Source organism: Bombus flavifrons, chromosome 3, assembly GCF_040668555.2.
Source record: "Bombus flavifrons isolate JBK064 chromosome 3, iyBomFlav1_principal, whole genome shotgun sequence".
NCBI classification, from domain to species: Eukaryota; Metazoa; Arthropoda; class Insecta; order Hymenoptera; family Apidae; genus Bombus; species Bombus flavifrons.
In genome coordinates this window covers 3,392,064-3,407,947 of record NC_138444.1, presented here as the reverse complement: position 1 = coordinate 3,407,947, position 15,884 = coordinate 3,392,064, and the positions used below count along the sequence as shown (strand labels likewise).

At 31.5% G+C, this 15,884-nt stretch overlaps 3 protein-coding genes across 6 annotated transcripts; all 3 read left to right on the top strand.

Moving 5' to 3' along the window:
- Positions 1-467: 467 nt before the first annotated feature.
- On the top strand, positions 468-8,892 carry LOC138178107 (prohormone-2). The gene is made up of 9 exons (XM_069109594.1): positions 468-618; positions 2,318-2,435; positions 2,511-2,606; positions 2,692-2,824; positions 2,921-3,133; positions 5,960-6,061; positions 6,144-6,226; positions 6,307-6,554; positions 6,698-8,892. Exons 2-9 carry the CDS (start codon positions 2,321-2,323, stop codon positions 6,782-6,784), a joined length of 1,077 nt encoding a protein of 358 aa, XP_068965695.1. The 5' UTR covers positions 468-618; positions 2,318-2,320; the 3' UTR covers positions 6,785-8,892.
- Positions 8,893-11,849: 2,957 nt separating this feature from the next.
- Positions 11,850-12,636, top strand: LOC138178529 (putative ankyrin repeat protein RF_0580; the record flags this gene model as incomplete). The annotated part of the gene is given in 5 exon segments (XM_069110483.1): positions 11,850-12,037; positions 12,111-12,117; positions 12,195-12,307; positions 12,379-12,401; positions 12,404-12,636. Coding segments are annotated over 5 exon segments (489 nt in total), but the record flags the coding sequence as incomplete, so codon positions are not given.
- A 1,041-nt stretch (positions 12,637-13,677) lies between these two features.
- MED19 (mediator complex subunit 19) lies at positions 13,678-15,053 on the top strand. Of its 4 annotated transcripts, none has more exons than XM_069109572.1 (5): positions 13,678-13,864; positions 13,998-14,228; positions 14,326-14,482; positions 14,567-14,666; positions 14,759-15,053. In XM_069109572.1, exons 2-5 carry the CDS (start codon positions 14,042-14,044, stop codon positions 15,041-15,043), a joined length of 729 nt encoding a protein of 242 aa, XP_068965673.1. In that variant the 5' UTR covers positions 13,678-13,864; positions 13,998-14,041; the 3' UTR covers positions 15,044-15,053. The 4 variants fall into 4 exon arrangements, with proteins under 4 accessions (XP_068965673.1, XP_068965674.1, XP_068965672.1 ...); XM_069109573.1 differs by having other exon boundaries at positions 13,932-14,228; XM_069109571.1 differs by having other exon boundaries at positions 13,678-13,878.
- The last annotated feature ends 831 nt before the right edge of the window (positions 15,054-15,884 follow it).

Sequence of the window (15,884 nt, the reverse complement as noted above, 5' to 3'; positions counted from 1 at the left end):
AACTATCTTCACCTGTTTATGTACTGCTATAAACAATGTAAAAAATTCTACTAAATCACCCTATCATAAAAGTTCCCTAAATAAAACTTCCTTAAAATCTAGAAGACATTATACGATGCCGGTTTTATTAAGTAGAATTAGGCTTAGTCGAAACAAGATGCTACCGAAAAATTACTAGGAGACTTCTCCTCTTTAAATGGCGAATTCTGAAGATAATACACAGCCAAGATGTGACATAAGAGACGATTTCAAGGATAGCCCGAGGATCTGGTCAGGTCATCGCGTGGGCAGACGTATTTTGTGGCACAATGGGAGTGTGTACATGTTCCGCGTAGAATGTCCATATAACCGTGCGCGTGTGCACGTCATATCACTTCGTAGAGACGCGGTAGGGGTTGCTTTCAGGGTAGGGGTGCTCGCCCACCAAGGTGGGGGTGGTTGATCGACCGTACCCTCTGCCAGTTTTCTAGTCGTCCTGCTCAGCCTCGACGTTCATTCTACGTTGATCAGCCGAACTCACTAGTTCTCTGCATCTTTTGGAGAAACGCTCCCGTAAGAAGAAATCTTAGAAGACTGACCAGAAACCTAGAACGAAGAGAATAGTCAACGTTAAGTAAGGTGAAGGAACCTATTTTTCAATTCTTACATCTGGCCCTTTCGAATACTAATATTTTTGCTTGAAATTTGAATTACGACAGTGATCCTTCGATCGATTTAATTGGCCAACTTTCATAAGATAAAGACCCGCTAAAATTGTGCGGGTATAAATAGGAGGGTAAGAATAGAGATTGTTCGATCACGACGATTTCTTATCAGCGATATAATTATATTTCCTCGAACTTTAGTTCTAAAGATAAAAAATTAATCTGATTTAAAGTTTCATTAGAATTTTGTTTCATACACGCGTACATTTAATAGCTTTAATTTGAAGACATCTTTAAATTATAACATGTTTGAAACGGGTCTATAATTTTTAGTGTTAGATTGTTTGTTAAAAATTCGTGAAAATTGTTAAAACATATTTTATCGAGGCAAGTAATATTAATACCATACATGCGTCTGGATTTGTCAATGAAAGCACAGTCAATGAAATGTATTTTTAATTGCGAGTTGCATAGACGCGTATACAAACGCGATAAATGACTATAGTATTTCTAGACGCAACAAGTGTGCGATTTCTGGGTCTACTATATCCGGTTTAACTTTATTTCCTGGCCAGATTTAATTGCTCAATGCTATCACTAGCATCATATCACAAACTCTTTTTCGCATTTATTAAGCTTAGAGAATAATTATCACAGAATATATGATATTTTTTAAAACGAAGATAACAAAGATGAAACGGAAAAATAATACAAACGAGTGAATTTTTCGTGTAATGTTTACATTACGTATGTACATATATATGATTAAAACATCCTTTTGAACTTTGACATTTCAAACTAATGGAATGTCTATAACGAGTAGTTGATTATGAGTCATGAGCTTCGAAGCTACCACTGCCTTTGCTGAGATTTAGTTAATTGCATATCTAATTAGCGAAAACTCTCGTGTATCGACGTAAGCTGATTGCGTGTATGTTGGAAAGCACATGTAATTGAATTATCAGTGTTATTTGTTAAGACTATAGATTAGTCTATAGATTCCAGAATCTGTTTTGGAGTGAGATTTCAGTTCACTTCCCATGAAACATACTAATAAACGATAAACTACAATTAATTGTACTTCACGCAACCGATTCATGTTTGTTCTTCAGATTGCTGTCAAATATAATTCATTTTTCGCTATTAAGAAATTTATTATTTTCTCAAAATTGTGAAAAATTAGATACTATTATTTGCAGTAGAATGTAATTTAAATTGTTACTTTAACGGAAAAAATAGTGACTATAATAAAAAAAATAGTTCAAGAGAAAGACTTATCATCTTTATGGGTTTAAATCTTCACGAAATCATACAAACATTTACAATTTCCTATCGAACTTCCGACATGTATGCCCGTTAATTTTTTACATGCAATGGAAATAGATTCCTGACATTTCGCATTATGTGACATTTAAGCTTCTTTCATAGTGACCTGCTATCTTCATTTACTTCAGCTTGTAAGGGGTGTAAACTTCGATCTGTACAAGAAGAGAACGCTTTATAGCAACTATATTTCTTCTAACTGCACCCTTAATCGATTTCACATTTGATTAAAGGGTCAATAAACTTTTGCGCATAATCAATAAAGAAATCTTTGATTTCATCTTTCTAATAAATCTCACAGATTAGTTAACCAAAGTTTAAGTCAATAATGGACCAATCAATTTTTTCAGATCATGTGTAACTGGGTGTGGTTACTAACTCTATATTCCCTCTTCGTGGTAGCACAACCTTTGCCAACGAATCTGGCAGAGGATGCAAAGAAGACTGAACAAACAATGAGACCAAAACGTAAAGCATACTATGTTTTCTGTAGTTTACAACACGATTAATGATTTGTTCACTAATAGAACGTTTTGGTTTCAGCTAAACGGGCACAGGAAATGTTGATGTACGGTAACCAACAGAATCGTCAGCCGGAGAATAAACCAAGCTCATCTTATTCGTCTACCGTGGAAAAGAGTAAGTATAAGTAATGAGTAATCATTTTCAATTATCTTTAACACCTTGTAACTATTTTAATTTATAATTAATCTTTTAATCCAAGGAACTCTAGCTGCATCAGGTCTAGGTGGATTGAAAGCAGCCCTTACCGAGAAAGAAAAACCATCTCATTCTAATGCACCTAACAACGCTCTCTACGACCGTGATTCCTTTTCCCCATTTGATAGAAACTACGAGTTGGTATTCTCAATAAATTAAAATAGTTCATTTTTTAAACTTCACATCAAAGTGAGTATTAACTAATGTATAACTTATTTCTGTTTCTGTTTCAGCGGATATGGAAAAATCCTGATGAACGAATTTGGATATGACATGCCTCAATGGGATGTTCCGTCGTACTCTCGTTACTACTTGAACGATGATCGTCGGAAGAGATCCGAGAAATCAACAGTCACCGGATCTACCACCATGAAACCGTCCACGACCACCTCCTTCCAGTCTCCGACATCTACTCAGCAATCTATGCAGGTGCAAGTAAAGAGAAGGTGAGTCAATCGTATTAATTTTTTGACTATTATTATTAAACGGAAAAAAAGAAAATAAAGGAAAAAGCAGAAAATTATAAAAGGAATTTACTAAACAATTTAAATCCGATTGATCGATTGTTCGATCAATTGTCATACTATCTACTTCCTTCAGTCAGTTTAGAATTTCGTCAAGTTGTGAATATCGTTTACGTTCCACGATTGCGTTCCACGCAGATGAGATTAGGATGTGTTAGGGCGAATTCACCTGTAGAACAAGCTGCCTTGGGCAGAGTGAATCGACTCGGTAACCAGTCTGTAATTCCCACCCCTGCGAGAACTCACCCTTCCCGCCCTCTTGCTCGGAACATCCCTCTTTTTCTTCGACGTTTCTTCTGAATGGGGATGAGAGGGCTGGCGAGGGCGTTGCCCTCGGCAGAAACGGCGGTGGACTTGACGACCAAGCCGGTTCAATACGACTTCGAGAAGCTGTCGTTATCGAAGTTGATCTGCAGAGCATATAGGATTGGTTTTCTCCTGCCTTGATCCACAATAATTTTTAGGCTATAACAAAAAGCTATATATATACACATAAAATAGTATAGAGTAATTGTAAAATATAAACACGATATTTTTCTTTCTTTCTTGTACTTTTCTTCTCTTTAACAACAGACTATATATATATATATATATATATATATATATATATATATATATATATATATATATATTCGATACATTCGATAGTATAAGAAACCTCTAGATGTTCCGATTCAAATCGGAAGTCGATAGTTTCGTAACGAAGGCTATCGATGGTATTTATAGCGTTTACATAGAATCGTCATCGTTAAGTAAATGACGTAGACGATGACGCTGTACGATACGTCATAGAATGATCAATTACTTTGAAGTTCCTTACGTCAAACTTTTATTTTTACTCTCAAACGTAGTTACAAGTGTGAATCGCCTGACCTGTAAATAAATGTCACAGGTCACTTTGTGCACATGTACGCTAATACATTTATGGACGAGCTAATTTCCATTACATAGAAAAAATGATTTAAAAGTAGGCAATTCTGTAGATTGAGCGTAATTCTAACATTTGACTATAAGTTGTTTCTCTACTTTTTAGTATAAAAGATGGCTTTTACGCCCAATTGGTTTTTGGTAATAAGATTTTGTTATCGGGCTTAATAATTCTATATCAATTTCCTTGGTTGTCAAGGCATCAAAGGAAAAAGGAGGAATAATTTGCAGGTATTGCGAAATCAATGTGACAGAACGCAGCAATGTTCACTCTGTTGTATATATAGCACATTTTAAATATTGTACTTGAGTTACATTTCAGCAATAGAAAAAGATACAAAAATTCGATATTAAATATTAATTAATTTATATTTAGATTAATAAGGGAAAAAGTTAGTAAAGTATAAAGATTATATCGTTAGCGAATTTTATATATCCCTATGATATAATTGAATTAATTAAAATTTGCAAGCGATAATCGAAGTAACGAACTTAACGGTTGCAAGAACTAATAACGTAGTATGTACATATAGTATGAAGAAAAAGTTATCCTCGAAAAAAGTTTTACATGTCTCACAAAGTGATCGCGTCAGCTGAAAAATTTTCCAATAAATTGCTCACGTTCACGAGAACGTGCGAATTCTCTCACAGCGATGTACGTACACGTATTATATGCACAGTTTGGCGCAGTCATCGAGACGTTCGATACTTGTGACGCAATAGGGTAGCTTTCCAAGGGTTGGGTCCACGAAAAGTTGAATGGAACCAGCCAGTAAAACTAGGTCAGACTTGACTATTACTTGACATATCGCTAGCCAATCAGCTGACGAGAATAGGCTCCTAGTTAGCGCCGACTCCATGAGGTGCAGTAATTCAAGGAGTTCGCCCGGAATTTATATTCAACCAACTAAATTCAAACTTGATTCAACTTAACAATAGATACAATTGTTATCGGAAACTCGAAAAATAGAAGTTCAGGTTTTGGATATGCAAAATATGGAACCTAGAATCATTAACTTTCGACCAGATGTCCACGAATCATTTTATTTCTTTCGTCCTTTTCCATAGATCAATTAAAATTTCGAATTAATTAGTCGAAATCAATTATTTTTAACGTTATGGTTTGTTTGATCTATATCTTTTTCTGTTCAATTTCCCGCCATGTTAAAAAAGGTATTCACGATACATTTCGAACAGTTTCCCTGTTCTTTGTTTATCTTACATGAATGTATAATACCAAAGAAGTAAGTGGAAAAGCTGAATGAAACCACCTGACGAGTCAAATCGTTTTGGCATATGGCCAACCAATCAGCTGATGATATTAGCCGGTTTCGTCATATCGATCATCCACAACAGAGGATGTACCAAGCATGCTCGGCGGACCTGACCTAGGACAAATCCTATCAGCGCAAACGCGTGCAGTACAATCTCCTCGTCGCGTCGTATTGGCGGCTCAGTATCGTCCTTTTGTTTGCCAGCTTTTTCCATTCAACGTACCTCGCGTACTGATACTTAATGATACTGTGCACGCATGATTGCATTACATGCAATAAATGTGCTTTAAACTCAACCTCCATAGAAAATCGATATTGTTCAGAAATACGAACCTCGAACGACTGCCAGATTATCCGAATATCAAGGAGAACTCTATCCGAAGATATATATATATATATATATATATATATATATATATATATATATATATATATATATATATGATTTTATATAAGATATATTTATATAAGATATATATATATATGATTTTACAAATTAATTTTTTTTTATTTAAATATGTTTCAAACATGAATGTTGGATTTTCAGCGTCCCGATTTATCAGGAACCACGATTTAAGAGAGAATTGGATATTGACCCGCAAGATGTTTTAACACTCCTCTCCCTCTGGGAAAATGAACGCCACAAGCGGTAATAATAATATACATATGTGCCATTAACTGTAAACAATATAAGTATCTTGGGTTTTAATTCAATTAAAATATCTTCATAGAAACTGGCATAAATATATGAACGATGAATATGAAAATGTAGACGATGAAGACAACCTTCTTGAAGAAGAAGATCCTCGAAACAGTAAGTCAAAAATATTTTAAAATTGAATGTATTGATATTGTTTTGATATGTTTAACATTCTGAATTATAACTTTGCAAAGTCATTCCTTGGATGGATTCTTCGGCGTATCCCCCTCGACATTACAGCGTAGAGTCTTTATCACCGGCAGATATTGGAATCGTTCGTACTCATCCATCCAGTTATTACGAACAATACGAGAATCAGTACGGGCAACAATATGATGCGACTTCTCAATACGGCAGTCCTCAGTTTGGTTTGGTTTATCCTCAACAGACTTACTATAATACCCCCGAGAAAAGGTTTATGGTCTCCAGGAAACGCTCGCAGGTAATACATCCGATGAACTCTAGAAACAATTCATTGATCTACAAATAAATGATCCTGAGAAATATAAAGTATATTTATACTTATAATAAAATTTCTAAAATTCTTCGATTTAGAATCGTATTGGTATTTCATTCGTTTTACAGACGTACGATCCTTACTCCAGCGCGGCTCAGTTTCAAATAAATCCCCAATCACGGGGATATCCATACCAACACCATCTCATCTACTAAATCGATATCAACTCGACGAACAGCAACAAAATTAGCACGAAACTATCGAGAATGTATTTGAAGAAAGTGAAAGATCCTATCGATGAAACACGGAAAGAGGGTAACGAACTGATGTTTTCGGACTCATGTATACGCAAAGAGGAACCAGACAAAAAATTTTGGGCTTTCTTGGCGAATGTTCCCTCTCTGACGTCTTCTTCATTTGACTATTCTGTCTTTATTATGAACACAGCGGTACGTGCTTGAGAAAGACTACACTTATTTTAACAAATACGGTGCTCAGAAAGACTATTCATAGTTTACAAGAGTCTGCTGAAGAGACAATAGTTCTTTTGATTAACTTCTTAATCGTGTGGTCATCAATCATCGAAATGAGTAACAAACAAAAATTTGCGTAATATTTTTTCAACATATTTCGAAATCCTTCAAAAGTATTAGGAGAAGCCGATGGATATAGAAGCGTCTTTGGTTTCAGTGTACTCTTGTATTTTTCCGCAGAAAACGATGAAACTTTAAGGCGCAAGAAAAAGGCACAGCCCGCGCGATGACTGAAATCGTTGAAAACAATCGTAGTTACTCGAATCAAATTACCCTCAAACTTGGTTCATGACTTTTCTGACTGATTAAAAAGAGAGAAAGACGACGAATAGTTTTTTTCATGAATTAGCTCGAAGATAGGCGTAGCACAAGATCTGATAGATAAACATAGTAGGTATGAGAAAATGATTAATATGAAATGAAAAGATGAAACGATACTTCTAATTCGGTGACCTAGAGAAAGGTAGATGATTTCTTAGCAAAATTTAGAGCGAAAGATGATGCTGAAAATATTTTATAACTTTCTCATTACGTTTCACATCTACGGATACGTATATCTTGTTATAAATATATATACATATACCTATAATATGTTGAGAAAAAATGAACAAAGTAACTGAAGTTCGATCAAGCTTGTTTATACCACTATTATACATTTCAACCCTTTAATTTACTTTGCAAGAGGCAAGAGATAAATGTTAAAGGTACACAAATACATGAAATATTGAAGCACGGTGTATATTGAGTACTGCAAATATCAATTTGAATCCAATGAAATCGTCGGTATTTAGAGTTATAACAACATATCTTCTACTGGATTCATATCTTATATTCAACGTGCCGATATGACCGATAATTCTCAATCCCCCCTTACTTTAAACATGATCGTCAATTAATTTTTCTAACCGTGTACAAAATACATAATCGCAACATTTATCATCAATGAAGTATTGATGAGTGTCAATGCATATTTCAATGATATTCACTTCTATGGCTGACTAAATAACTTTCGAAAATAAAAATTTCACGGCTCGATTGCAATCCTCGATGATTATCGCTTCCAGTTGTTTGACAAACATTATTGTTGAATGATATTAATAATTTCTATTACGAGTTGACATTAATAGAAAGCAATCACGTTAACAATGTCTTATCGTGAAAATATTTTCAACAAAAATTAAAAGAAGATAAAATTGTGAGATTTATCGAGTGCGTGAAATTTTTAATTCTCGTCCTCTGCTGCGAATGTAAAGTGTAAAGCACCGTTATACCGATAATCCATCGTCTTACCATTGTCAGAAAAAATAAAAAAAGAAAAATACAGAAAGGTAAAAAAAAAAAGAAAAGTGAAAGAAAAAGTATATAAATGTATCTATACAAACTACACCGAGTGACATTTAACGTTCTTGTCGATCGAACCAAACACGGCCTTCCATAGAGCAAACGTTCCGAGGAGACTGAGTAATTTTTCCTTTTCGTTCCTTGTTGTTTGATCCGTATATGCTTGAAACGCGTATATAATAATATAACATATGATATTGTAACGGTAGGAAAAAGGAAAATCTAACGGATGACTGACCGATCAATTGGACGCGTGACGATCGGCACGAAGAAAATCTTTTGTGCTATATATTTTTGACGATCGTTTAGCATGTAATTAGAATTACGTAGACTAAGTAATACCAAGAGGGAATGATTCAGTATTTACTACTTATTAACATGTAATTAATGTTATAGATAATGAAAAGTATCGATCATATATTGTGTATGATTAAAGGAATGTCAATCAATCGGGTTTGGGTTTGGGTTTGGGTTTCATTGATACGCCGTAATGTTTCGCAATCGAACAAGGTATTTACTTGAGAAATTAAACATTTTAACGGATAATTGTTTGAAAAATATCTCCAGATACTGTATTCTGTGCGTATTTTACAGCTACAACTTTTCTTCTCTTGTTGAAACAAATTTATTATCTTGAAACTCTATTAAACTGTAAAACATTACAGTCGCCAGATTTTTCGTAATAAAAAAAGAGGAAATAGAATTAGAATCATTTACTTTGTAATGTGACTGCTATCCTGACAAATTAAGAAAAAAAAGAAGGAAATTTCGTTTTATTTTTGTGATGCCTATACTGAATCGTGTAATGATACTATATTCTTACTACAAATTAATCTTCAGACACCATATCTTTTTACAATAAGAATAACGAACTGTTGAACGTCGACGCTAGAATAGTATCGATAGTATTATTACACTGAACACGGAACCATTCCTGAAATGGCTTTTAAAGTCGACGGAATAAAAAAACAAAACGATTTAATATCGGCCAAAAAACCTGTTCAATTGTTACTGTGCGGCATCAAAATGATGATCATTCCTAAAATTTTTCTTGTATTTAAACTATTTTTAATGCATATTCAGATCTAACGCATAAGAAGAAGAAATAAAGAAGCGATATTTTAATGGAAAATTAAGAAAATTATCGAGATCTACTGAACTTCTTGTTAATCTTATAGAAACATATTCTAGCATCTTGAACTGTAATATTAACGTTTAAAGAAAAAAATATTATAAAAAATATTTTTGCTTGTGACAAATTTATTATAAAATTGGACATCGTGATAGAAAGATGATAATGATAACATTCGAGTAAATTATAGCAGCGTGTATTTCAGAAACAGTCGCGAAATTTTACGAAAGATTTTTTCAACGTTAACGATATGCCACCGATTGCTAATCGACTATGCAAATTATTGTAACTGAATAAAACGAAACTGTGTGTCAGCTATGTTACTTTAAAATGGATATTATATACATATTACATCATAAAACTTCATATCGACATTCAATTATATGTACCTACGTGTGCATTTTTAAATCAAAAAGTTATATCATTCGGCGTCATAAGTATTTTTCAAACCCGTGGTGCTTTTGATTGAACAATAACGCATTATTGTAATTAAATTAAATCATAAAAAATAACAAAAAAAATAAATAAATAACTATATTCTACTTATAAGCGCATTCATCCTGGAATATTGTTTTATCTGCCTTTCTTTATTTAACCCATTCATGCTCAATGTTTCACACACAACATTGAACTTTAACAAGTTATTAATTAACTAAATGATAAATATATTAGTTTTTAGCAAAATTAGTCTTAAATCTTGGTATATTATGCTTTCTTCACAGAAGCATAAAAAGATATATTACTTTTAAGGTGAATCTTTTGAATCTTGAGGTTGAAGGGCCGAATCTTTCTTTGGAGAGCTAAATCTTCATAAAATTATATTTTTAATATTCATATTTTACTTCAAATTCTCACTTGACCAAATCTCATTTTACACATTCACTTCTCGTTTTAACTCATACATTCACAATAAATTGTAAAACTATCCAGGAAATATCCACATCATCGTGCGATATTCTTCATATATTTCCCTTTATAATTACTGAAAATTACTAAGCTACTATTCTAAAAATTGTATAGATAAAAGAAATTTCTACTGGGTGTTTCGCAGCTCAAAAAAATTTGATCCTCAAACAATAACTGACTAAAATATTTCATTTCTGGTAAGATAATGAAGAATGATGAACTGTTAAAAATGTCCCAAACATACATTGTGCTTAAGATTTGAATTCTTATATCTCTAATGACATCATACTAAGAACAGTTATTACCATGTATATACTTTAACGCTCTATTTTTACGTTACATATCCTTGCTAAATATTGTTATCGTGATGCTCCTCGTGTACATTGTATAATTAGAAACATGTAGAAACAGATGCCTGACGAGTCGCACAACGATACAGCTGCGATATCACTGCGACATGGCATGGCATCGCAACAGTCTATTACACAATTACCATAGACATAGGAATACATGCCCATGACGAGATTATGTACTTAGAAACATACATATCTACTATCTACATACTTACCTGTGACATTACAACGGTGTCGTGTCACTCATATGCATCGGGTCATGAACAGATCTACGATCGGATCTACATCTTCTGTTTTATTTGTGCTAATATTAACCTTTAAATTCTTTTGAGCATCGTCGAATAAATGTTATAATAAATGAGTAAGCGACGTCGTATCGTAATAGTCAATCCTGCAAGTTCGCCAAAATCGATAAACGACAATGTTAGAAATAATTACTACTTTATACCATTCGTCAGGTGCACATGGCAAGAGAAGCGCTCTCTCAAATATAAAAATTCTCAACCACCAATTTTAATTAATAGAGAGTACGGTTAGATGCATCTAATATTGATTTTATAAATAGTTTTATTTAGCATGCAGATGCCAATTGTAGAAGACATAATTAACTCGTTTGGATATTACGGTTCAGCATAATGACACAGAACTTATTCAATTGCTTTGCAATCACCCATTAACATCGAAGCAAAAACAATAGATGGTTAGTTAATCGTTAAACCGAATTGATATTTCGTATTATAAAAAATATTCATTATAGATATCAATTTACTAGACAATTACTTTACAAAAAAAACTATCCAGATTTTCCTTATTCTATTTTTTTTTAATTTACATTATGATTATGCATTAATAAATACACTACTAATTTAAATTAATAATCTAAAATTGGTTTAAAAAATTACATATACATATATATGTATATATTTCTATACGAGATTAACATCCCTTCATAAAGCTGCTTTTCTTAGATATAAAAATGCAATTGGAAAGTTATTTCAAAATAATGCCGTAATATAATTTAGGTAGATATCCTTTGCATTATGCTGCTCTTTGAAAGGGTATTAAAAGAGCTTCCCTATTATTAAGAAATGGTGCACTTGTAAATATTTATGATGTCTTTTATGAAAGCCCTTTGTATACTAGTGTCATATGAAGATCTTCCCTTCCTATGATTAAATTATTAATATTGCATGAGTACAATGAGTAAATTAGGGATAAATAAGTACAATCAATTTAAAAGTATTCATAAAATTGATGAAATCAAATTTCTTTGCAGAGCTATTGTTTCATTCATGCCAAATCAAATCAAATTTCATTAGGTTTATTTCTTAAAGCTATTTTCTGTACATGAAAGGTATAGGATATGGAAATACTTGGTTTTTATTTCGAAAAATTGCAGATAACAACAGATTTTATGGGTTTACACAAGCCGTTATATATATCACCTATGACAGAAAATTTGAAATTGATTACGTTAGTAAATGTGAAAATAAAATATTTATATAACATTTTTAAATTAAGTTTTAAATCTTGAAATTATACAGTTATCTTATTGAGAAATGAGCAAATCAAATCGGAAAAACAGAGCCGGTCATATACCAATGGATGTAACTTTAATGTATCATAATATTAATATTGCACAATTAATACAAAACTTACTTTCAGAAGAATTAAAAATACACAGGATACTAATCATCAATTTTATAAAGAATTTTATGAACGATTAGATTTGTCTATAGATGATTATATAAACATAACCTTCACGGTTCACTTATATACAACAGTAATTTAAATAAATTTATGTGAGTAAGATATGAAATAAATTCTGTACTACACAACATACATTACATAACATACATCTTTAATTTTTCACAATTATAGAAAAAGAAAAGATATCAATCAGAAATATACTGAAAAAATATATCGAAAGAAAATGTTTTACATCCATATACTCTTCAAATGTTTCTTTAAAAATCAAAGTGACATGAATAAAAAGATATACGAAAAGGACAAAAATAAGTACAAATAAAGCATATAAATTTATCATTTTTTTTACTAAACTTTAATTATATAGTACTTTAATTTTGTCGAACTTTTTAATCATGTAATTTATGATAAGTTTCCTTTGCTTATAGTTTCTTATCTATATACATAAATACTCTGTATATGTTTTGATCTAGGAACAACTGTGTACAGAGTATAGATTTTAGATTGTATTATATTATATAATGATTATTATCAATATTATATAATGATATAGATTGTATTATATAATGTATAAATATGAGAAAATAAAAAATAAAAAATTTTTTAACAGAACAGTGCTTCGATAATAAATGAAGATGAAAGAAATAGTTTATTAAGGTTAGCGACGATACCTGGAGAAATGATGAATTTAGACAAATTAGCACACATAAGTTTATCTGTAATGTTTACATCAGTATATGCATAATTAAGTATTGTAATAACATAAAACCTTGATTAACTTTTTCTTTGAAAATTAAAAATATGGATCTTCGTTACAAATGATAATAATTCTGTTCTATACATACTGTGTAAGAACATAGACTAGGAATAAAATAGATTTAACACCCAATTCATTTTTGTGTTGTATGCTTCAGGGGTTTAGGATCGTCTTATCGTTCTAATGTAATTTTTGGCGTTATCGATTCAATGTAGAATGAAATCACATTTATAATCGAACATTGAAATGAAATTTTAATATGAAATTATAAATAACATATATGATAGAATACTAAAACTTCCAATTTTTTGCATGATCGGTATTTCAGAACATGAGACATGGAGTCTCGTAGTCTCATATGATATCACGTCTATTCTGTCCTTAGTCAATGGTAAGAAACCAAATAAGTAATGAGACAAGATGCTAATAAAACTATCACTTAGCGTCTTATTTAGTTTATGGAAGAGTAGATTGCGGTGATAATTCAAACGTGTAATGTTATTACACGTATTTTGTACAATTGAGTTAAAGAAAATTAGAAGAACATTAAACATATTGTAGACTTAGTATGTGATTTGTAGTATGTGTTCATTGTATATTTTATGATAGTAACCAGTTGTTTGAATCTTTTAGTACACAGTGTAAATATATATCGGTTCACCAAAGAAAATTTTAACTATCATTAATGCTCTCTACTAGGGCCTATTAATTATAGTGAAGCTGTCATGAAGTAAAATTAAAGGATGATGATGGGCGATCAGTTTCGTAGCAAAGTGGAGCAATACTCACCAAAGTCATCACCCAGGGGTGCACGATCCCCTGTTGTTTCACGTCAAGATTCAACAGGGACTCTTAAGACAACCATTTCCCTGGGTAAAAATCCTTCCATTGTACACAGTGGGCCATTTTACTTGATGAAGGAACCCCCAGGTACATCAATATTTTGTTTCGATATGTTTTAAACAATTATAAATCATAACAATTATAATCATAAACAAATATATAATTTGTTATTAAAATTTTCTAGGAGAAAGTGAACTCACTGGGGCAACAAATTTAATGACCTATTATGGGCTAGAACATTCTTATAGCAAATTTAGTGGGAAAAAACTAAAAGAACAACTTTCATCGTTTCTTCCAAATTTACCTGGAATTATAGACAGACCTGGTCATTTGGATAATAGGTACATCAATATAATTTTTTATGTATCATATTAGACAATATATTTCAGATACTCTATAATCATTATTATAACTTCGTATTTTAGTTCATTAAGGTCTGTAATTGAAAAGCCTCCAATAGGAGGAAAAGATTTAATACCACTAACCAGTGTTCAGTTAGCTGGTTTTCGTTTACATCCTGGTCCTGTAAGTAAATGCAATTATATTATAACAGAAAAGTTAATTAAGTAATTAAAATATTCAAATAACAAGCATAAAAAGCTTATATATTTTTGTAGCTACCGGAGCAATATCGTTATGTTAATCAAGCTCCACAAAGAAAACACAAAAATAAACATAAAAAACATAAACATAAACCAGGAGAAGTACCTAGTGGTCAAGAGGCAACAGCAACAGATATTGGCGGTTCAGATACCCATGAGAAAAAGCATAAAAAACAAAAACGACACGATGAAGAGAAAGAAGCTAGAAAAAAGCGTAAGAAAGAGAAAAAGAGAAAAAAACAAAAACATAGCCCTGAATATAGTGGTGGTTTAACGCCATCTCAGCATTCCAATTCGTGATCTTCAATTTCACCTTTTCTGTTTATATCTAACATTTGATTTAACATCACAATTTTTGTAGAAACAATTAAATTTATCTTTCTCATTAAGAATAACATACATGTATAGGTAATTATCATATAGAATATAAGTTATGAACATATTATTTTTGATCAAGGAATTTTTCGATTATTATAAAGTTATACATACTATAAAATCTATTTCCATTATTCGTGCTTTTCAAAATATGATATCTGATTTTTGATAATAAAACTTTAGTCTTCTTTTTACCGTGTTTAAAGATGTAAAATTTTTTCCTTAGAAGATTGTATACTATTAGTATAGAATCAATGATGTAGAAACGTATTTATATTTACATATATAGGTACGAGACATACATGTTGCAACATATACTGTTCGATTCATTGAGTCTAACAATTTTTCACAAGCAAAAGTTAATTTCAACAATAGCCGTTTTGATAAAAAAATGGCAATTCCTTATAAATATTAATAAATTTAGTTTATTAATAAATTATAAAGTATAAACATGGACGAATTAGTAGTATGCAAATATTGGTGTATTACTGTTGATGTAAATATTATATATATATATTAAAGAAGGCAGCAGTAATGTTACTGTATTAAATATGTTTTTTATGATGATTCTTAAAATGCTATCAAGTTTGTTCAAAAGCAAAACTAAAATCATGCATTGTATTGAGAATTTATGATATATGTAGCATTATGATACGAAATTAATAAAAAAATCATGAAATATAAAGATGTCTATTCTTTATCTTCTTTCCCTTATGAAATTTTTTGGCAAAATATTAAAATTATTTGTGAAACATCTTTCAAAAAT